A 22292-nucleotide genomic window follows, 5' to 3' on the forward strand; every position below is an offset into this window, starting at 1 on the left:
TGAAATGTTTTTATGTGCATGTTTGATTGGTTATTTGTGCCTGAACTACACACCCTGACGCCTTTTCTGTTGATTCACATTCAGAATCAAAAGTTTTTGCGGTCGATGCGGTGCTGCTCCAACTGCGACTTTACTTTTTCTTTTTGCAGGAGAATGTGCTCAGCAAACTCCCTCATGGCTCCCATTCCCCCGGCAGTGTGGCAGGTGTACTTTGCAGCATTGATGACGACCACTGGAGCGTCTCCGGGCACCGCACTTAAACCCGCCAGGTTCAGACAGCTGATATCCTGTGTGTCGCTACCTGAGAGGAGGCAAGGTATAGAAATAAACATCACAGGTGAATATAAAGACTGATTACTGATTAAGGCTTGTTGCATGAGGATCAAAATAAATCCACACCACTAGATGGCACTGGTTTATCTTTGCAATCCAGACATTTTTTTGGATTACTAAACCAGTTTCAGCTACAATAATGTATTAGCTCCACTGGAGGTTAAAAACAATAATTACAGAGCCGGGGGTTAGGGGAAATATTCAGAATACGTAAGTAGTAAAGTTATGACAATAAACTTGGATATTATCTGAGATTAAAGTGGTAAATTTACAAGAAAAACCTGCCAATTTGTGAGATTATAAAGTCACAAATGTACAACATTATGAAGGTTTACATTTACAAAAAATGCTCAGATATTCTTTGAGATTAGAGTGGCAGTTAAGTGGGGTTTAATCTCGACATGGTTTGTCATGGATAGAGCCCAACACTACGTTCTTAAAAATACTTAAAAAGGCTTTACCCATGTACGCCACATCCTTCCAACCCAGCTTCCTCTGCTCCACCATCGGCCTCAGGTCATTCAGGGGCTCCTCTCCCACCGAGATCACCTTGCAGCCAGTCCTCTCGGCTAGTTTGTCAGCCAACGACTGGGTCACGGAGTCCAGCTTGGACGTCAACAGCACAACCTGGTGGAGCCAAGACAGAAGGTAGTGTGTGGCCTCATGACATGAGCCAACTCACTGGTGCTTTTTAGAGTTTAGACTGGTTCCAACCTCCATTGCTTCTTTCTGCAGCATGCGGATGCCCGTGGTGTCTCTGGTATTAATAGACACCATCTCCTCTCCGTACTTGGACAGGAAGATCCTTCCTTCCGTTAAGCATCCGGAAACATTGCAGAACATCAGACGAACCACCTCTGGCGTGGTCCGACCGAAGTAGCCATACCTGAAGAAAGAAGCACGGATTGGATAAAGAGCGGGAAAAGAAATGACCGACTCAGGTCTGACTTTTCGCTGAAAGACGACATAGCAAGTATACTTTGCAAAATCTATATGCATGACTGTATGAAGATAACTGGGGTTCGTGTGTCTCACCGGAGAACCCTCTGTTCTGCCACAGGCCAGTCGATGTCCACATCGATGTCCACGCTGAACTCCGGTAGCATCTCGTAGTACGCTACCTTACCGCCCTGGAGAGACGGAAGCAGAAACGTGCAACATAAAACCGCATTAAATTTGACAATTTTTCATTTCATTATCAAAACAGAATTCGTTAAAGCAAGTCATGTTCAAAGTAATTCAATTAAAGATGCGTAACACGAGATTGGGAGCATTCCGTTTGCCTCTCAACGGCTCCCAACATGGCGACGCCTGAAACCGGCGGCTCAAAGCTAACAATGCTAACTAATGCTCTCAATGTCACACAACGCTCCTTTAAACTGAGACGGATTCTACATTCCTAGAACGTAACCAGTTTTTACCGTTGTTGCATTTGGACGTGTACTACTGGTAGTCAACATTGGTCAGTTACTGTACCTGCACAAGCGTCGTATTCACCATGGCCTCTTTGAGGTAGATGTAAAACGAGCCGTTCTCACACAGCTCTCCATCCCAGTCCTGACGGCGTGGACGGCGGGCCGGGTCCAGATTGAACGCCTTGGTAATCTCCCCAGCTACAAGGAGTTAGGAGTTAGGAGTTAGGAGTTACCTTTTCATGTGTGTTGTGTATTCAACCACTCAAGCCGACGATATTGTATTTCTAGCTTCTTCTTTTTTTTTTTTTACGGTTTACTTCTTTTTTATACCTTTACTGTTTGATTATTTATTGTACTTCTTTTGTTCTTTTGCTTTGTTTTCTACTGATGTCTCTTGGTGCACCGCCCACTTTGCTGCTGTGTAATCCCCGCTGTGGGACATTTGCAGGATTATCTTATCTTTCACGCCTGGTGTCTACAGTTTTCTTTTCAGAATCATCATGACAAGTGACTCTAACAAGCAAAACTTGAATAACAAGTTGGAGACATGCCACATATGAATGACAAGGCCGGGGGCAACAGGTTGCTCCGTGACAAAAAACTCCTTTCAACCACAGTGACCACAATGTTTGTGGTCACTGTGAAGAAAGAAAGAAAGAAAGAACATACTTAAACTCATGTTTACAATGTTTACTGAGGTAATAGATCAAGAGACAAGTAGAGTCATTTTAGACTAGACTTCTATACAACCAGACTTCTTATTGCAACCACAGGAGTTTTCAGATTAAGTGTTGTGCTGTTGAAGAAATGTGGAACTATTTGTTGGCTTACATCCTTTCTTGACCTCCTGCCAGCGGAACTGGTGTCTCCTGACCACGGAGAAGACGGAATCAAAGCCCTGCTGCGTGATCATCTCCAGGGCCTCCTTCAAATGGAACGGGTGGAGACACGGGGAGGTAGCCTGGATGTTGCACACCACATCTATCGCTGTGAAAAACAAAGTCAACAAAGTCAACAAAGTCAACAAAGTCAACAAAGTCACGTGCGCTATAGTCACACAGCTGCTTTGCGTCCGCTCTGAGCGGCCCTGTCACTGATCAAACACGTCGTGGCGATATCACTACACCACCCGAGCCTGATGTCCAGGTACACATCCTGGTGTTGGGGGACGTACCTGGGTTGAGCCTGATAAACTCTTGGATGGTTTCCAGGGACGAGGAAGAGTCTTTGGAGACTTCAAGGCTCCTGCGGTGCACCTGGGCGCCCCAGCATTTTGCCACCTTCTCGATCTCGTCATGGTCAGTCGAAACCCAAACACTGAGGAAATGAAAGTGTGCCATCACTGTAGTAATCTCTTCACATGGGATTACTTCAACATTATCTGTCTGACTCATGTTTTGATGCTTTGTCTTACTTGTTTTTCCTTCTTATCTTTAAGCTTTTTCTTCTACAGATTCATTTAAATCGTGAAGGAAAATAAAAGGTTTAACTCAAACTATTTTCTTGAAAAGTTTATCATTTAAGATGCAACAAATTCAGGGTAGGTCGCCTTTAAATGAAGTGTTGAAGGAAAACAACAATATATCTCAAAATTACTCCATCACAAAACTCAAATCCTCATTTAATAAAAAATCTGTTTCGTCCAAATAACAAAACATAAAATCACAATGACATAAAGCATCACATCCTCCCATTAGAGACATATAAAACAGACAATATTTCACTTATTTTCCTTAATAAATGACAATTAATCAATTATCAATTACAGCTGGATATTCATTTTGAGTCTACAAATCATTTCAGTATAAATTACCTGTTTATTTCTATATCCCAAAATGTTTTAAAATATATATTTATCTTCCTCTATACAGATCAAGTGTTTTAAATTTAAAAAAATATCTATATCTATAAAAATATCATATCCTGCAACAATTGTTTCTACCTGTCGAACATGTCGGAGTCCACTGCAGCCCTGAGCACCCATCCGAGGAGCGGGACCCCGGCTAACATTTTGATGTTTTTCAGGGGGATCCCTTTGCTTCCTCCCCTCGCCAGAACCAAGGCAGCGACGTGTCGCTTCCCGTCCGCTCTCGGGTGCTTGCATTCGGACAGCGGTCCGTCCTGCTCGCCGTTTGAGCATCTTTTCCTGGAAGCCATAACGACTCAATTTGGCTAAAAAAAAAGATGTCCGTGGAGCGCCGCTAATAGACGGTAATTATAGGACAGTGGCACTTGGGCTGACACGGTGGGTCTGTGGGACAGTGGGACGGTGGGACAGTGGGACGGTGGGTGTAATGGACAGTATGTAAACAAACCCCCTCCCTCGAGAACAAGCGCCTCTTCTGTCAACATGGTCCGTTGGTCCGTTAATAAAGCTGTTAAAAACCGGAACATCTTCTTTCTTATACAAACGTGTGTATAAGTTTGTTTGCGTCTACGGACAGTTAGTATTCATGGAGCGTTTGATTTCTCATTTTTTTATCTTAATTTCCAACACAATGAAATAAATATAATTCAGTCGTTTATTGTGCTTTGTATTATTTATTAGCAAACTAATAATCTCATGTCTGCTTCAGTTATGTTATTGTGTTATATCAATAATATCACAAGTATTATTATTTGTGGTAGTATTGTTGTTGTTAACAATACATTAATATAAATAATAATAACTAAAATAACACTACCATTACTACTACTAATAATAATAATAATTATAATAATAATAATAATAATTATAATAATAATAATAATAATAATAATTATTATTATTATTATTATTATTATTATTTTGTAAAAAGACAATTGTGGGTTGTGGAATACTCTCTAAATAGACTTTTCTTCTTCTTTGTTCTGGTGTGTTTTTTTAAAGTTATATAGAAAAACCTGTTTTTGACTGAAGAAGACGAGGGTGTGTCACAGAAGTCACACAGTAATGGAATGTTTTAAAAAGCCTACAGGTGTAGCGGTAAAGAGTCTCTCTTTCTCCACCTGTGTATGGATGGATCAATACAAACAAAGAGGAGGATTGAACAGATTTAGAAAACATGTATGTGTTATGATTAACAACTGGAGCAGCAGGTGAAGTTTGCTGAATCCATGTCTTCTTCTTGTTTAGTGATAAACAGCGCCATCTTTCGACATCAAGTGTAAATTGCCATTTTTTTTGTAATTATTGCTCATCACGATGACATTCTAATTTATAATAAATAACACATTACAGTTGCATAAAACGTGGACTTTTATTTATAAGTACAAACTTGGTCAAAGAAGTTTCATATGAGACAGAATTCATTTTAATTGGATGTGGGTTAATTGATTAACAGAAAATATTATCCTCCACTTATTGTGACACTTCCTACACCTATTTTTTTAACGATTTGTTTTATTTTGAACACATTATGATAGTTAGAAATAAATATATTATATATACAGTATGTATATGTATATACATATACATACATATTATATATACAGTATGTATATATAATATATATGTATATGTATAAATATATTATATATCACAATTCTAGCTCAGTGTTTTTCTTTGTATACAAATGTAAACTTGACAACAATACTGTAGGTTATGTAACATTAATAGTAAACATAATAGTGGATTAAGTAAAATAATTGTATTTTATTTAATTTATTAAAATTTTTTTAATTTCTTTTCATTCTAATTCGGGATTTTCTAGTATGTAAATTGTCATTCATAAATGCTAATAATAATAATAATAATATACAGCAGATAAAGAGACAAACGGCGCAAACAGAGTGAACACAGAAACAAAACTCCAAATGAAAGCGATTTTTAATTAATGCCTGACTGTTAATTAGTCATTACCTAATGACTAAGAATGCGATCATACACCTGCTGTGCGTGCGACTTGTTTCAATAAAGCCACAAATCAATTAGTGACGCATAAAGGACGACACACCTGTGACTGTGTCAGCTTGACAGCTGGAACTTTACCGTCAGCTCCGCCTTGAAGCTGTCAAACGTAGGCTGACGAGTCACGAGGACAGCTTGATCATCGCGCCTCTTCACTCTTCGCTTTCTTTATATCCTCTCACTTCAATAATCCAGCTTGTATATTCACCAGTAACATTTCACCCGAATGCCCAACAACAACAAACACACACACGCACACACACACACACACACACACACACACACACACACACACACACACACACACACACAGGTATGCTACCTAACCTGTGCTCCCACCCATCGCTGAGAGAACCCAGCCTATGAATACAGTATGCAGGCTGAACTTACAACGTGACACTAACAGAGGTACTGAGTTAAACTGAAGGCAAATATTAAAACGTGTTGTTTACACAGTATTCATGTCGTACTTCCAGCTGTTTATCCTGTATATCAGAATCAGAATCAGCTTTATTAGCCACATATGTATACGTATACATGGAATTTGACTCTGGTTTACACGTTGCTCTCAACGTACAATATACAAACAAGGACATTAAAGACAACAGAGAAACTACGCATACACATTTACCTATGCACAATATGAGTATACATATATATCAAAGAATATATATGAACATAAAGAACAGCAACTATGACAATGGATTTGGGATATTAGTGCAAATGGAGGTTGGAACAGCTTGTGTGATGGGTCTGCAGTGATCTTTATATATTATCTCACTATATTTCCAGTGTTGTACTTATACCTGCACTATATATTTTGTCCATGTACTGAATACATCCTGTCCCCTTGCTGCTCATCTACACACTACTCTTTATTCTGTGTATTTCTTTCTCTTCCTTTAATAAGGAGACATGATGTGAGGGAGAGCGACAGATAAATAACAGTAATGTGGAAGAGACCAGAGGAGAGATGAAGCCGTCCATCAGGTTGAACCGGTGCTCCTCTCTGTCTCTCTCTCTCTCTCTCTGTCTCTGTCTCTGTCTCTGTCTCTGTCTCTGTCTCTCTCTCTCTCTGTCTCTCTCTCTCTGTCTCTCTCTCTCTCTGTCTCTCTCTCTGTCTCTGTCTCTGTCTCTCTCTCTCTCTCTCTCTCTCTGTCTCTCTCTCTCTGTCTCTGTCTCTCTCTCTCTCTGTCTCTCTCTCTGTCTCTGTCTCTCTCTCTCTGTCTCTCTCTCTCTCTCTCTGTCTCTCTCTCTCTGTCTCTCTCTCTCTCTGTCTCTCTCTCTGTCTCTGTCTCTCTCTCTCTCTGTCTCTCTCTCTCTCTCTCTCTCTCTCTCTCTCTCTCTCTCTCTCTCTCTCTCTCTCTCTCTCTCTCTCTCTCTCTCTCTCTCTCTCTCTCTGTTAACTGACTGCTTGCTGATTCAGGGAGGGAACAGAAGTCACACATTGACGTTTGAGGCTCTCTCTCTCTCTCTAAGCAAAGAAAAACACACCAAAAACCTGTTTTGAACACAAGAACAGGCGGTTAAAGACGACGTGATAACAGTTAGAAAATGGGTTGCAAAAGAAAAGAGGAGGACGGAAGGAGGAGGAGGAGGGCAGCTCATCTGCCCGAACTACTCCGACAGCCCTGGCGGCATACCGTTCATTCAGTCACCGCGCACCACTCCTTCACCAGCGCTCTGACCTCCGTTCAACTGGAGGAGTCAACAGCTGGCGAATGCTGCCGCGTTTACGTCTTTAGGTTTCTAAGTGGGTCTGTTTTAGATGCTGGGTCTTGTTTTGTCTGCACACGCAAATGGGAAACGTTTGCAGGTGATGGCACACGGGAACTCCTTGAACGGCTTTGAATACTAGACAAAGAGACACATTTAAATCTGAAAAACCAACAATCTCTGCTGAGGTTAGAGGTTAGAGGTTCCTACTGCCAGAAACAGGTCTGCTGGAGTTAAAGGCCCTCGGAAAATGTTGGCGAATCACTGCATGGTTTTAGAACTCAATTGACTCTTAACACACTGTTCTTTTTCTGTGAGTGACTCTTTGACACATAAAATGAATTTAGTTTGGTTCATGATTGCCCGTATGTGAGATATTTCCTTATTTGGCTGAAAATCATCTCCCTATACTTCGTCACCTTCGTCACCTTTCTTCTTCTTCTTCCTTTGGCTTTGAGGTGACCAAAAATGTTACAATTAACTTTTCTGGACTGAAAACACACTGTGAAAGGCTTTAGGTTGTTAGACAAAAACAATAACAACTTCCAGACCAGACAACGCCGTGGTAGAGACCTGTCAATTACTGTGTAGCCCCGCCCCCTAAAGCATCCCCTGCTTTCTGGTCTGTTTGACTCTAAATGGACCATAATGTACTAAATGAACATCATGCTGTATTGAAGAAGACTGTAAACTAGAGATTGAGACCATAAACTCATGTTTACAATGTTTACTGAGGGAATAAATCAAGAGAGAAGTAGAGTCATTTTAGACTAGACTTCTACACAACCAGAGGAGTCGCCCCCTGGTGGACACTAGAGAGAATGCAGCTTTAAGACACTTCAGCATGAGCTTCATTTTTCAGAAAAAGAGGTTGTCGCCTGTTTTCTATACATTTGTAATAATGTCAGAAAAAGAATTAATACAATCAATATTTGAAGAAAAACATATTTGGTTAAAGTAATAAATAGTTTTATTTAGGGTTGCAAAGGGGCGGAAAATTTCCGATAAATTTCCGGACACTTACCGGAAACTTTCCATGGGACGTTAAGGTCAGGAATTTTGGAAATGTTGACCTTTTTTTTTTTTTTTTTGCAAAAGTTTTTTTTGCAAAAGCATATAACAGGAAACTTAAACGTAGTTGAGAACAAGACTATGCAAGCCTAGCTCAGCTGGACCCTGGATGCTGCTCGTCGGGAACGTTGTCTACCAGAAACGTAAACATAAAACGTTCTGCAAAAAAACAAAATGTTGTTTTGTCATATATGACAAGGTAAATACAGTTAAATTACCCCAGAATTTCCAGTTTATTCCCCGTTAATTCCCATGGAAAGTTTCCAACTTTGAATATTCACGGAATTTTGCAACCCTACTTCTATTGCACATGATATGATTACTGTCCGCGTCAGCAGAAAGTACCGGGCTGCAGTACATGTGTACTTCTGTCTCCTCCTGTGTGTTATCATTTTAAGGTTTCAGGTGTTTCAAGAGGCCAGTTAGGGGATCTGTGTGTGTGTGTGTGTGTGTGTGTGTGTGTGTGTGTGTGTGTTGGGTTGATTACAAAGACAGGAGAACAGTGGAGGAGCAGGAGGGGGTTGTAAACACACACAGCAGGGAGGCAAACACTGATCTCTGAATGAGTCATTTACATACTCACAGGCCTTCATTTGTCTTTTTATTGGTGAATACTAAACAAAGTACTATGATACTGCTAATCAACGGCAGCATGGCTGAAACACACATATAGTATTCATACACCGTGGCAATCAGTCATCATCAGATAACATGAGCTGTAGTTCACATAAGGAAGTACACCGTTAATGTGTGCATTAGAGCTGCAACTAACAACTGATTTGTCTCGCGTCACAGGGAGTCCCAACATACAATATGTGACAGAAGAAATACAAATATAGAAATAAACAAAAAGACAGACAAACATGAATGAAAAGCACTACAATTATACACACAAGTTGGCCGATAAACAGTAGAGAGTAAGAGGATCACCAAATACAATCAGGTGTAAAGAGAAAGTAACATCATAAAGGTATAAACCATAAGTGACAAACAGTGAAAAATATTCAGTTTGATATCTAAAACGTGATGAATTACAGAACTGCTCATCACTCTTTTGTTTTAAGAATGTCTCTCGTTATCACTCAAAAGAAAAGTTCTGTGTTTCATCCTCAAATGACTTGGATCCTTGAGACTTTGAATATGTTAAACTGAAAGCTTATCGGTGTGAATTCTGCACGAATATTTGTGGATTCATCGACCTCGTTGGCTCATTTACACACGCTTCCCTCATTATTCTCATACGTCCTGCAGGACCTGAAGGCAACATTTGATAAAGGTTTGATACTCCAAATAAAGAGAATACAGTTTACTGATGATACATGTGAAACTATGAGTCATGGGTGATCCTTTACTGCCACATCAGCACAAGAAAGCAGCTTCTAATTGCGTGTGTAAGCCCATGTGATGGAGCGTCGTCTCTGTCGGCGCAAACCTGCAAATGAAGTTTCATTTGAATCATTCAAATGTTCATTTAGCGCATAAACCCACGGAGAGGCCTCGTCAACGGGACGCTAACCTGACGCAGGACGCCGCCGCTCGTTTCTACGCCGAGTTAAAGAGACGCATTTCATCCGAGACGATTCATAATCAGCATGAAAACAAAAAACAAAAGACAAGACGGTGGACCATGTCATCCTGTGTGTGAAAACAGCCCCAGTACCCGTCTGTTCATATTCATATCTGGAGGCTTTTATTGACTGGAGGAGGTTATAAAACATGACGCAGGCCTTTATTAGACGCTTACTCTTACTGCTGTGTTGATGCACCAGGGGGAATGTGTGTGCAGTCTTCTTCTTCTTCTACAGGAGCTCTTCACACCCCCCCCCCCCCCCCCCCCCCCCCCCTAAACTATCTTTCTCCCTCAATAATTTGCACCGTTCTCCACACCTTGGAGCGGAATGGAGAAGAGGTGGGGACAGGCTGAGAGACAGAGAGCGCGAGAGAGAGAGAGAGAGAGAGAGAGAGAGAGAGAGAGCACGGAGGGAGGGGTAAACCGGTTCAGCAGGTATACAGAGAGGCCTGACCCAGTCTCTCCCCGGCCCTGTTGTCACCGTTATTTCTCACGCGCATGCGCGCTGGCGTCTGTTTCCTGCTTTTTCAAACGAGTACCTGTGCTGCGTTTTTTTTTGGACCCACCTCTGCCTGTGTGTGTGTGTGTGTGTGTGTGTGTGTGTGTGTGATCAGGATATAATCCTCTTTTTTCCTCTCCCCGCTCTCTCACCCACTCCCGTTATTTCAGAGCGCTGGAGGTGAAATCCGTCTTTACCTGTCCGAGGGAAGCACACCTGAGCGGACTCACCTGTCCACCCGAAACACGTCTCTTTCCTTTTTCTTTTTCTTTTGTTTTATTGAGTGCTGCAAAGAGGAAGGTGTGTACGGACCAAAACAAGAAGGAGATTAAAGCGGGACCGAGCTTGCGAGACGAGGAGAAAGGTGTAAGGAGGAAGGAGGAGAACAAGAAGGGACCGACACCTTCCATTTTCTTTCTCCTTCCAACTTTTGGAGTTTCCTGCTTTTGTAACTTTTTTTTTTTTTTTAGTTGACTTCGCGTCGCGACAAGCGACTTCGCTACCGACCTCCGAATAAAAGGACCGAGTGTTAATTAAGCATGCCGAGGACCTTTCTGGTGAAAAAGGCGAATATTTCGCCGTGGAAGCGGAACTGGAGCGAACTGCCCGATCATGAGCGAGGCGACGTCTACGTCCCAGGTGAGTCCACGCCGGTGCAATGAGCCATTGTTTTTTTTTTGTTGTTTAAAAAATATAAAACCACCAAAAGCGCAGGCGGGTAGCGCGGTCCCGACGCGTCTCTGGGTGCTTTTACGCACGGATTTGTGCATTTCATGCGGTTTTGGATCCATCAGGAATGTCAGTGTGGCGGGTGGGGAGGGGTGGGGTGGGGTGGGGGGGGGGGGGTCGGGTTGTGATTGTAACGGGTCGGCTGCAGTCCGGGGCCACCGAATAACGGGAAACACAACGGGCCGTGAAGAGGCAGCGTAGTTCCCGCATGAAGCGGGATGTTGCGTATGTTTCTTCTTTTGGCTTATTAAACCTTCATTTGAATGTTTTGTTTTTGCGTTTAAACTTAGAAATCCGACTTAATTGAAACAAAATATAAATAAAGTTAGTTCAAAGTTCACACAAAACACATTATGTAAGAGCAAACGCTGGTGTGTTTGCTCTTCTATGTTTCATATCTGCCGTTGTGTTGCGGCCTAACGAGCTATCACAAGGGCCCGTTGCTTTTCACATATCGACCTTCAACCCCTGATTGCAGCGTTCTTCCTCATGCTTCGCCTCATTGACTTACGTAGCCCAAATAAAAGCCTGTTACGTATCATATGACGTTCAATTATGTCTCCTTTTTTTCTTTTATTTGGAGGCCTAGTGGGTTGTGCTTTTGGTTGTTACAGTTCGACCCGAGTTGTCCTCACATCCTTAAAGAGAGAGCTCTTCTTCAGCCTCGTTGGATCAGTGGCCCACTCTTATGATGACATTTCACTGCGGGCTGTCCCACAGGAAATACCGTTTTCTGAATTGGGTGCCCCAACTGAAACAACGAACAAGATCCGACACGTTGTTAACTGTCAAAATGTTGAGCTTCATGCTGTGTTTGGGCCCAACTTTGAATTTTAAATGACACGCACAGGGAGTCCACCCCTTCCCCAACAACTCCTCTTGAGAACAGTCTCCATTGTTGCCGTCGGCGGAGTTTTTATTGTAAGACCACGTCGGTATCAGATAACAAGTAACGGACTACACCCTAAACCTCTCTCTCTCTCTCTCTCTCTCTCTCTCTCTCTCTCTCTCTCTCGCTCTCTCCCTCCCTCCCCCTCCCCCTCTCCCTGTCTCCTCTCCACATCTCATCACCGTTAACTTTTAATCATTGACTTTTACATCCTCTCTGGTGTCTGAAACCGGAACATTTGGACGAACTGACCCGCAGCTCGTTTTCAGGTGGTTTTAAACACCTAATAATCCGGTCGAACAACGGTCAACAATCGTAATGGGAGCATGCAGGTGATTCTGGAATCATCAACTAATGTGATACGCTTTTGGAATCTAACTTTACGCATTTAAAATAGACAATTACAGATTTCCTAGAGCTATATTCACTTGTTTATCTCTGTTAACTCTGTCTTTTAACCAGTGCTGACCTATCCAAAATGAGAATCAGTCATATACAACTTGATTTTATTCATCAAAAATATCCAATTTCCCATGATAATTTATCCGTAAGATAAAACAAAAACTGAGCGTCAGTGCGTAATTACGCGGAGTTAATACCGATCACCAAGCGCAGCAACTGTCTCAGCTGAAGTTTTTGGTTTGTGCCGTTACTTGAAGTACCTGCCTGACGTGTGGTGTTATGTGCTGGGGACAAGGAGGAGTCTCACACACACACACACACACACACACACACACACACACACACACACACACACACACACACACACACACACACAGGTATGATAATTGCAGTCAGAAACAGGCTTGTTGAATACCTTTGAGGTGCCAGATGCCATCAGATTTGATAGGTGTGTGTGTGTGTGTGTGTGTGTGTGTGTGTGTGTGTGTGTATGGGTGTGTGTGTGTGTGTGTGTGTGTATGGGTGTGTGTGTGTGTGTGTGTGTGTGTGTGTGTGTGTGTGTATGGGTGTGTGTGTGTGTGTGTGTGTGTGTGTGTGTGTGTGTGTGTGTATGGGTGTGCATTGGGTGTAGGAGTTTATTTTTATCCCTTTATCCTCAAACATGTGCCAGGGCCAGTTTCTGGTGGCTCACCATCGTCCTCTGACTTAGACACGCATAACAAAGTGTATTTCAACCATCATCACTCCCGGACTACCTGAGATCAGGCACAACGTTGCTCATAAGTACAATTTAGAGAGTTTAATATCGAATAAAAAAGAGAAACTAGAACAGGCGTAAAGAAGTCTCAATTAAAAATAATCGTGATACAAACTGAATCACTGTTATTGAATAATAAATGTCTATATATATGTGTGTGTGTGTGTGTGTGTGTGTGTGTGTGTGTGTGGTGTGAGCCGGATGAGACGTGACATCTTAACTCTTATTACAGGTTTTTAAAGATGACATTAAAAATGGGATCTGCACGGCGACAACCGACGTGGTTCCAGTTTAAACATAAAATAATCATAAGAACATGATTCAAATTTGTAATCTTCGATTTTCACCGAAACAAAAGGTTTTAGATGTAAACAATGATGACGATAATAATTATATGATTGATAAAAAGAAAAACCTAAAGTCCAAGATGAGGATGGTTCTGCTCTAAGTTAAACTAAACGTTCGTACAAGACAATGTGATCGTTTCATATACTATTATATTCATATCAGTTCACAACAATTTGATTTTAATTGATGACATTTTGGGTTTATTGTCTTCTGTTGCCGAGAGTCAGATGAGGAGATCGATACCGCTCACACACACTAGAGTGGTATCGGTCTCCTCCTTTAACTTTTTGGCAACTGCTCTGGGACGTCTGCCAATAATATCAGTTCATCAGTTCATCAGTCGGGCTCTAATTATGATTTGTGGGTTCATGGTATCACACCGATGGTCTATCCTGAGGCTGCTGCAAGATTAATGTTTATTGGATGGGAGGAAATATAACGGACCCTAAAGACAGCCTACTGTGGCAGACAGTACGCCTTCAGCAAACACACACACACACACACACACACACACACACACACACACACACACACACACACACACACACAGTCTCTCACCTTGTGTTTGTTAAAGTTATCTACCGATTGTTGACTCTTTGTCTTTCTCCCAGCTGAGGGACGTTAGATGGATATAGAAAATAAATTCAAGAAGTGCGTTTGGAACGACACGACACATTCTCTCTCGGCGTGAAAACTCACCCTTCCTCCCAAACGCACACACACACACACACACACACACACACACTTCATTAATTTCATTGGTGAGGGGGGAAGGAGTGAACAAACAATACAAGATGAGATTAAATGTCCAGCCAGCAGCAGTCGCCACAGAAACTATCAACACACAGGAATAAATTAGAAAGACTTGACGGCCTTTTAATACGAGCAGAAATCACTGAAACAGTTTGTAACGTATAGAAACCATAAATACCTTTTCATAAATGGTTTGTCCCTGACAAAAATACCCTTCATGTGATGCATTTTACTGGGACATAGAGCAGTAAACTCAATATCTTTTGAGTTGTGGACAAAACAAGACATTTCAGGACTCCATCTTGGGAAACGGCGACTGACATTTTTAAAACATTTCATATGCAAAACTAGAAAAGACTCAGCAGACCGATCGAGGGTGATAACCATCGTCGGCCGCCGCCCTACATGCCTTCTTCGTTGTTGATTGACCTCAGAAGGCACTGCTTGTGTGTTCAATAGAAGCACGTGGAAATGTGTTGTTTTCCAGAACACGGCGCGGCGACGGTTACACCAGCGCTGAAGTACTTGAAGTAGCGGCAGCGTTAGAATAATATGCAGACGACTGCAATAAGGCAGTACTTTGCACCACACGTGAGTCCATTTTGAAAGTGCAAAATGTTGGCATTACCTTGTTTCTGCTTCGGTCAGATTCTTTTACATTTTGAGCTGTTTCATTCAAACAATACCCGACCCGAGTCACTGTGAAGTAACCTTATGATGGAAGTCCTGTAGAGGAATATCTCTTCACCAGACGTGAAAAGGAGTCGGCTCTCTGCTGCGTCACAGCGTACCGTTATACCTCTGTCGGTCTACAGGTCGCCTGTTGTTGCCTTTTCATGTTTGTCAGCTCGCTTTGGGCCTTCATTTGCATCTACATTTGAGTTTTATCTGATTGAGGCCCCTGCAGAGTCAACTGATCCGTTGTCTTTGCTGAGCTGAACCACACCTGCCTCCGGGCTAACCGAACGCATCGCACAAAAGACACACACGCGCACACGCACACACACACACACACACACACACACACACACACACACACACACACACACACCTGTCGGTTGCACTCTCAAAGGTTTCTATAACCCTAACCCTACATCTCTCTCCATCTCCCTCTTTGAGCTGTGTTTTGTTAGATTGTGTTCACACACACACACACACACACACACACATATAGACAGGCATCCAACCCTGCGGAGGTGGATTGTTTAAAGAAGGTACAGAGCCGGTGCCGCAAGACCGTCTGGTTGGACAAGTCTAACTGTAATGTAGTGAATGTGTGCGTGCGTGTGTGTGTGTGTGTGTGTGTGTGTGTGTGTGTGTGTGTGTGTGTGTGTGTGTGAGGGGGCATGTGAGGACATGCACTATAAGTAGCACAAAACAAAAGGCCAAACATGTGCACACCCACACCCACACGCACACAAATACATGTTTAACTCTGCGTGTTTGCTAATTGAGAGATTGTGCAAATACAGAAACCGATGCGACGCCGGCTGCACATTGTGAAATTCAGAAGCGCGAGAAGAAACATCTACCTCGGTTTGCTTCTGTCTCTCCGCCTCTGTCCTCCTGTTCTGACTATTTTTAAAAGAGATTTATTGTCCATTTTAAAAATGTAGTTACATTTATAAACTGCATCATCAGGATGAAGTAAATAAAAGAGTGTTCAATTTAGAGTAATGCTTTATTTTCATGATGTATCGAATCATCAAATAACCAAAAAAGTCTCTTTTTAAAGGAGCAGTCGGGCAGTTTAGTTTTCCATAAAGCAGGTTGACTGGTTGGAAAATAGTACTGGATCCTACATTTTCCCATAATGCAACTCAACAATCACTTAGTTATGCGGAGTTTCAACTGGAATACCGCCTAAAGTTGGATTTTCGACTTGGAAAGCCGAAGGAACCCCACCAAGCCAGACCTCAAAATCCAAAATGTTCTGCTCAACAGTAAAAGAGCGTTTCTTAGCGCTTCTATCATATTCGTGTCTCATTAAATTACAGTACTGTCCGCCTTCTATATCTGTGGACACGTTGCAAGGATGTTTGTATGCGCAAAATTCCGAGTTACTGGTATTGCTAACAATGGATACCGGCGGCTAACCCGCCTGGAGCAAAAAACCCATTAAGTTTTCCGACTCGTTGTGCTGGAACGCGGTCGACGCAGGCGTGACTTCTGATTTCTGAGGTTTCCTTTACTCCACACCCTGTTATGTAACTCTGAAATCACAAAACGTCTCCAACATGACGTAGTAAACTCAACTTGGCCTTGAAACATTTAGGAGAAACGAAAATCAGAGCGAAAAGAGAGTGACTATTTGATTTACATCCACCAGGTGTCCAGAAACATGACTCCAAAACCACCCAAAGAGTTGCAGGTTCAAGAAGAGACTTGAAAGGTGACGCTGACTCTCTCTCCCCCCCCCCCCTCTCTCCCTCCAGTCTCCACCTACCCTTCGTCCATCCTGATGATGGAAGCCGAAGCGAGCCCCGCCGAGACGACTCCGCTCTGCCTCACCAAACGGTCTCTCTCCGACACGCAAACGCACGCCGAGCTGCCGTCCAGCACGATGCTGGGCCAGCCGCAGAGCCTGGCGCCGCCATCGGAGGGCAGGTTGGACCTCAGAAGGAGGGCGCAGGGCGGCTCTACGTACGTCCGGTCCAAAATGAAGGTGAGGAAACGAGCGGCGACTGCATTTTAGGACCTTTATCTCTAGATATTCTGACAACATTTATGTTGGTTTCTTCTTTCCCATAATGAACATGAATAGATATTAATATTTACTTCCAAGGTGTGAACCACAGAAAAAGAATAACGGACAATTTCATGACTACTTGCCTTAAACTGGTGTTTTTTCTTTCTTATTAAATGGCTTGATATGTATAATTTCATCTTAGTGCAAATGCGACATTGTCAAATTCAGATTTCATATTTAAATGAAATGATTTGTGTTAGATTGCAACTCAGTGTGTCACTTAAAGTGGTGGAAATCAAGTAAAACAAAGGCGTTATAATTCAAATGTAACATAAAAGGCACTATTTTCTCTCCACCACAGATAACCACAGGCGATTTACGGCCCGATCCCTCTCCCCTCCCCCTCTCCCTCCCTCCCATTCCCACCCTGATGTCCCTGACGCCAATAGCCACCGAGATGCCAGTTGCCTCGACGACGACCCCCGAACCCGTGGAAGCGGTCTCCATGGTGACCAGATCGACGGGTCAAAGTCAGAGTCTGTTGACGGGGGTGACGGGGCCGACGGGGGCCTACTTGTGCCAGGTGCGTTTTGTTCTTTATTTTTTAATAAACTACACCCCTTGGTGTGTGTGTGTGTGTGTGTGTGTGTGTAAACACGTGCGCAACAAGTACGGACTGAAAAGTGATTCTTGTTTTTGTAGGCTTCAAGGATGCACACGATGCCTTTTGGTGGGGAACACTGAATGTGAAGAAACAACTCTGTTTGTGTCGTTGCTACAGGTTTGCCAGAAGACCTTCTCGTACCAGCGAATGTTGAACAGACATCTCAAGTGTCACAATGACACCAAGAGACACCTGTGCACCTTCTGCGGCAAGGGCTTCAACGACACCTTTGACCTGAAGAGACACGTACGCACGCACACAGGTAGCGTACGCGCTTGTAATTGTTTCCACACGTGCATAAACACAAACGTAATAGATGCAAGAAAATGACATTTTTTTCCCCCCACGTTTTCCAAAAAAAAACAGGCGTCCGTCCCTACAAGTGCACGCTCTGCGAAAAGGCCTTCACCCAGCGCTGCTCCCTGGAGTCCCACATGAAGAAGATCCACAGCGTCACCCAGAAGTACGCCTACAAGGAGCGACGCAACAAGCTGTACGTCTGCGAGGAGTGCGGCCTCACGGCGGGGACTCAGGACGAGCTGCTGATCCACCTCCACTCGCTTCACCCCGACAGCGCCCTGCTGAAGGGGAAGGCCGCGAGGAGAGCCGCGGGGGGGAGAGAGGAAGAAGGATCGTCGCCAGGCTCTCCTCAAGGAGCCGACAGTGACGATACCACTGGATCGGCGGGGCAGTAGAGGGGAGGGGGGGGGGGGGGGAGCCTGTGAGGTCATCGAAACGACAAACTCAGGACATAAGGACTTAAAAGTGAAGGCATGCAAGACGCAATTCAGATTACACAGCAGTCGGGAAAGGAAATGTATGTATATGTATGAATGTACGTGTGTATGGATTTGGGATTCTCTATATATCACAGACTGCAGCTTTAAATGAAATGCACCAAAAAAGGCCGAGTCTGACTTTGACTAGCATAGGCCACATTGTTTTTTACATGGGATTGTAATGCGAGCTCATTAACATGTCCGATAAAATCAACGTTGTTTTCTTCATCTGTGTTGCATGTAAATATTTCCTGTGGGCGTCTTTTGTACAGCAAAAAAAAAAAGAGAAAATATTTTCTACGAAAAAAAAGTACTTTGTTCATTAAAGGGAGTAATATATTACAAGATGATTAATTTTCTTTTCTTTTCTTTTTTTTTTAAAAGTTGTGCTTTTAACGTAAGCTACATTACAGATGCTGTGTGAGCTGCAACTGGTTGGTTCGTGGTGTGGTTAGAAAGAAAACAATAGAAATAGTAAGAGTAGAATAGGTTTCCCAATCAACTCAGCGTAGCAGGATGGTCAAGAGTGGCGGCCATTTTTCTGCGTACCGTTGCCATTTTAACTGTTGTAGCGAGGTTTACTTTTGATTAAACCAAACTGACTTTTGGCAATTTGCGGACTCACCTCTAGAGCCCATGTCTGCTCAGGTAGAACATACAGTCATTGGTTAGCTTAGCTTAGCTTAGCTTAGCTTAGGACAAAGACTGGAAACAATGAAACAGCTAGCCTGGTCCTTTTTAAAGGTAGCAAAATACACCTACCAGCACCTGTAAGGCTCACTAATTAAAAAGTTGTTAATCTTGTTTGTTAAATGCGCACAAGAGCCAGTAGAGACTCCAGGAAGAGACTGCACCCAGCCAAGGAATAGTCCTGTTATTGTCATGCCATCGTCTGAAGAATTTGAGGTTTAGAGACAACAAATGCAGAACAGCCTTTACACTTCCCTGCAATTGATAGACATTTCAAAGTGATAAACCGAGGATGAACGTGAAGAGGAGTCTGGACGACAGGCGACCGCTTCTGTGTTTGAAAAGAGAAGTTAATGCTGAAGTGCTTTAAACTTAAGCCAGCAGGGCTTAAGTTTAAGCCCTGCTGGCTTTCCAAAAAAACAAGGATGGCGACAGAAAAAAATGACGAATTTGAGGCTTCAAAATCGCAGTCTGCAAATTAATGGGTGACCTCATGGTGATTACATAAACTACTTTATATACACTCTATGGTTGGCCCACAGGAGAAGTTTCAGTTGGTTACGATCTGCAATCTGGCCCCTAGATGCCGACAAATCGTACAAACTGCACCTTTTAAGAAGTAATTATTTCCCAAACAGCCCTACTTACATTCATGGTTCTCAGATTCCCAGTTAGCTTAGCGGGTTAGCTCAGTTGGTTAGAACGTGTTGCTATTAATGCCAAGGTTGTGGATTTGATCCTATACCCGACATACCTGCCATACGAAATAATAATCAAGTAGCTCTACATGCTTCTGTAGGTCATATAATCCTGTTACTTAAAAATGCAACCGCTGCCCCTTCAGAACAAGCAGACCATGCATTCCAGTTGCATGTCCTTACCATAACAGGTGCATGCAACAGTACATTGATATTCACGCATGCATGTGCACTGTCTTGATACTGTATATTAAAATGCATTGTGCTTTAACAATGGCAGTGTTAGATCAACTTACAAGCACTCAGTTAACTTCCACATTTCTCAAATTAGTGGTTGGTGGAAAGGTAATAAAGAACATAAGCAAAACAACATCTAATATTTACGTTACAGCATCCGAGTGACGACTGAAAAGGTTGTTACAGGCACAGAAGGAATTCTTGGTATGACCGTTGATGTATTTTTAGCTGTAAGTCATGTGGTCACATGGGGAAATATGTTCAATAATGAAATCCTCTGAAGAAATCAACATTAATATGTCTTCACAGCCTCAGCAGCCTTCTTTCTTTTGAATACAAACGTGTGAATTAATCACGCTTTACCCTGCCCCTTCTTTGTGTGAGTGCATGAAAGATGGCTGTTGTTAAGCATTAATTGTGCTACCACCCCACCCTCCCTCCAAACTTCAGACTATGTTTAAGAAAGAGAGCGGTTGTGGTTTGGAGGGCGAGGCTGGATTCTTGGTCTCTGTCAGGTCTTGTTGGAGGAATCCTGCAACCGCCTTTCAGCCTAAGGAAACAGGCTATAGCGGGTTAGATAACGGTCTTGTAAGTTAACTGACACTGATTGTATTAAAGAGGCCCAAAACTCACAGGGTCTGGTTCACCAGCACAATCCATATATTTTAGCCGTGCTTCTGTTTTTGGTTGGTCCACCACTCAACAACTATTGTAGAGACAATCATGGTTCCCACAGGCCTGAATCCTGACTTTTGTGATCCCGACTTCTCATTTTTTATCCATTGATTGTTGTGTTGTGATACTTGTGCAAATAAAGCCTAACTTATTGTAGGTCAACCATACACTGTATGATCCAAAATGCATTATGCACACTCTGTGTTTGTACAAAAGAAAACATAGCGATGAGCCATTTTGTGTTTCCTCATATAAGTTCTGGTTAACCCTTTAAAACCCACTCAAACACATCATGTGAATTACATTCTATGCAGATGACGCTCTTCTCTTAATTTGGTCATTCCAAATATGTAGATGTAGAACAATTCCACTTTTTTCTTAATGTGAAACTAATATCTGACTTGTAAGTTTTCTGTCATGAGACTTCCTGTTTGAATAAAGAGTTAAATAACTAGTGTGGGCGTTAAAGGGTTAAACTTTAGAATGAATTTCTACACAGAACAAAGTCCATGGATTTTGTCCTCCATCACTTACATTGACTCCACTTTAGAAGGGATCTTTTTTTTGGACCAATATATACATATATATTAACAGCCAGAACCAACTGTGCATTGAGAGAGTAGAGAAGAAGGAAAAGAAATGTTCCTGTACCCCAGAAGCACATCAATCGTGGCTCCAATCACACCTGTCTCTGAACCGGCAGGTTAAAATCGGCTTCCGTCACGCCCACTCCAGTGAACAACTTCCACGTTTCAACCAATGCAGTAAATTTCCACGTCAGTCCCCCGGAAATAACACAGAAACAATTCTTCTTGATCCGTCCCTTCAGCCTCTGCTGCTGCTGCATTGTGTGAATCGAGGAGTGTTGCAGGCGTTTGGTTTTGAAAGTGTATCCTTTTTTTTTTTTGCTTAAACATTTAATTTGTTTTTGTTAAGCTGACAATCACCTTCATTCTAATGCATGAAACCGTTGACGAAAAGGCCTCGGGCACCGGCTCAGAGGCCTTGGCAGAGTCTCGGCTCTCTGCTGGGCTTGACGGCGCATGTGCCTCTTGAGCTTAACCTGTAACTATGCATTGAAGCCTCAGAGTATGTTCAGTGTGTGGCCAATTAAAGGCATCTGCCACTCTCTCAAACAAGCAGAAAAACATGTCGACATTCTTCTTGGATAATTTTGGCAACAATCTTAAATTGTTGTAGTATTAGATTCATTGGGTCCCACACTCTCCCCACTTGAACCCTCAGACAACTTACCCTCCTTAATGAGGTGTAATGTGTGTAGATCCAACTCTAACTTGCTCTGTTTTGAGTTTGAGTTTTTAAAGTTTTGAATGTAGTGTTTGCTTTTTTTTTTGTAATGTAATGTATGTAATATATTCTGTATTTTGTGTATATGATTTGTGTGAATAGTTTCGACAGTACAGTTCGTCATTAAGGTGCGCCTTGCCCCGCCTTCTTTTCCGGTGACGTAGCTGACGTCAACCCGGAA

General features: G+C 42.6%; 2 protein-coding genes across 2 annotated transcripts; one reads left to right on the top strand and one right to left on the bottom strand.

The window, feature by feature from the left end:
* Positions 1–3998, bottom strand: LOC137870670 (N-acylneuraminate cytidylyltransferase-like). The gene is made up of 8 exons (XM_068708074.1): positions 3691–3998; positions 2923–3065; positions 2580–2735; positions 1810–1946; positions 1369–1463; positions 1048–1219; positions 795–960; positions 1–301 (listed from the first exon to the last, which is right to left on the bottom strand). The coding sequence occupies exons 1-8, from the start codon at positions 3903–3905 to the stop codon at positions 87–89; spliced, it is 1299 nt and encodes a 432-aa protein (XP_068564175.1). The 5' UTR covers positions 3906–3998; the 3' UTR covers positions 1–86.
* A 6540-nt stretch (positions 3999–10538) lies between these two features.
* Positions 10539–18419, top strand: ovol1a (ovo-like zinc finger 1a). Its single transcript, XM_068708075.1, has 6 exons — positions 10539–10859; positions 10964–11132; positions 16807–17036; positions 17422–17643; positions 17842–17986; positions 18091–18419. The coding sequence occupies exons 2-6, from the start codon at positions 11033–11035 to the stop codon at positions 18417–18419; spliced, it is 1026 nt and encodes a 341-aa protein (XP_068564176.1). The 5' UTR covers positions 10539–10859; positions 10964–11032.
* The last annotated feature ends 3873 nt before the right edge of the window (positions 18420–22292 follow it).

This window comes from Cebidichthys violaceus, unplaced genomic scaffold (genome assembly GCF_023349555.1).
Source record: "Cebidichthys violaceus isolate CVI_PGR_0920_01 unplaced genomic scaffold, fCebVio1.0.p SCAF_133, whole genome shotgun sequence".
Lineage (NCBI taxonomy): Eukaryota > Metazoa > Chordata > Actinopteri > Perciformes > Stichaeidae > Cebidichthys > Cebidichthys violaceus.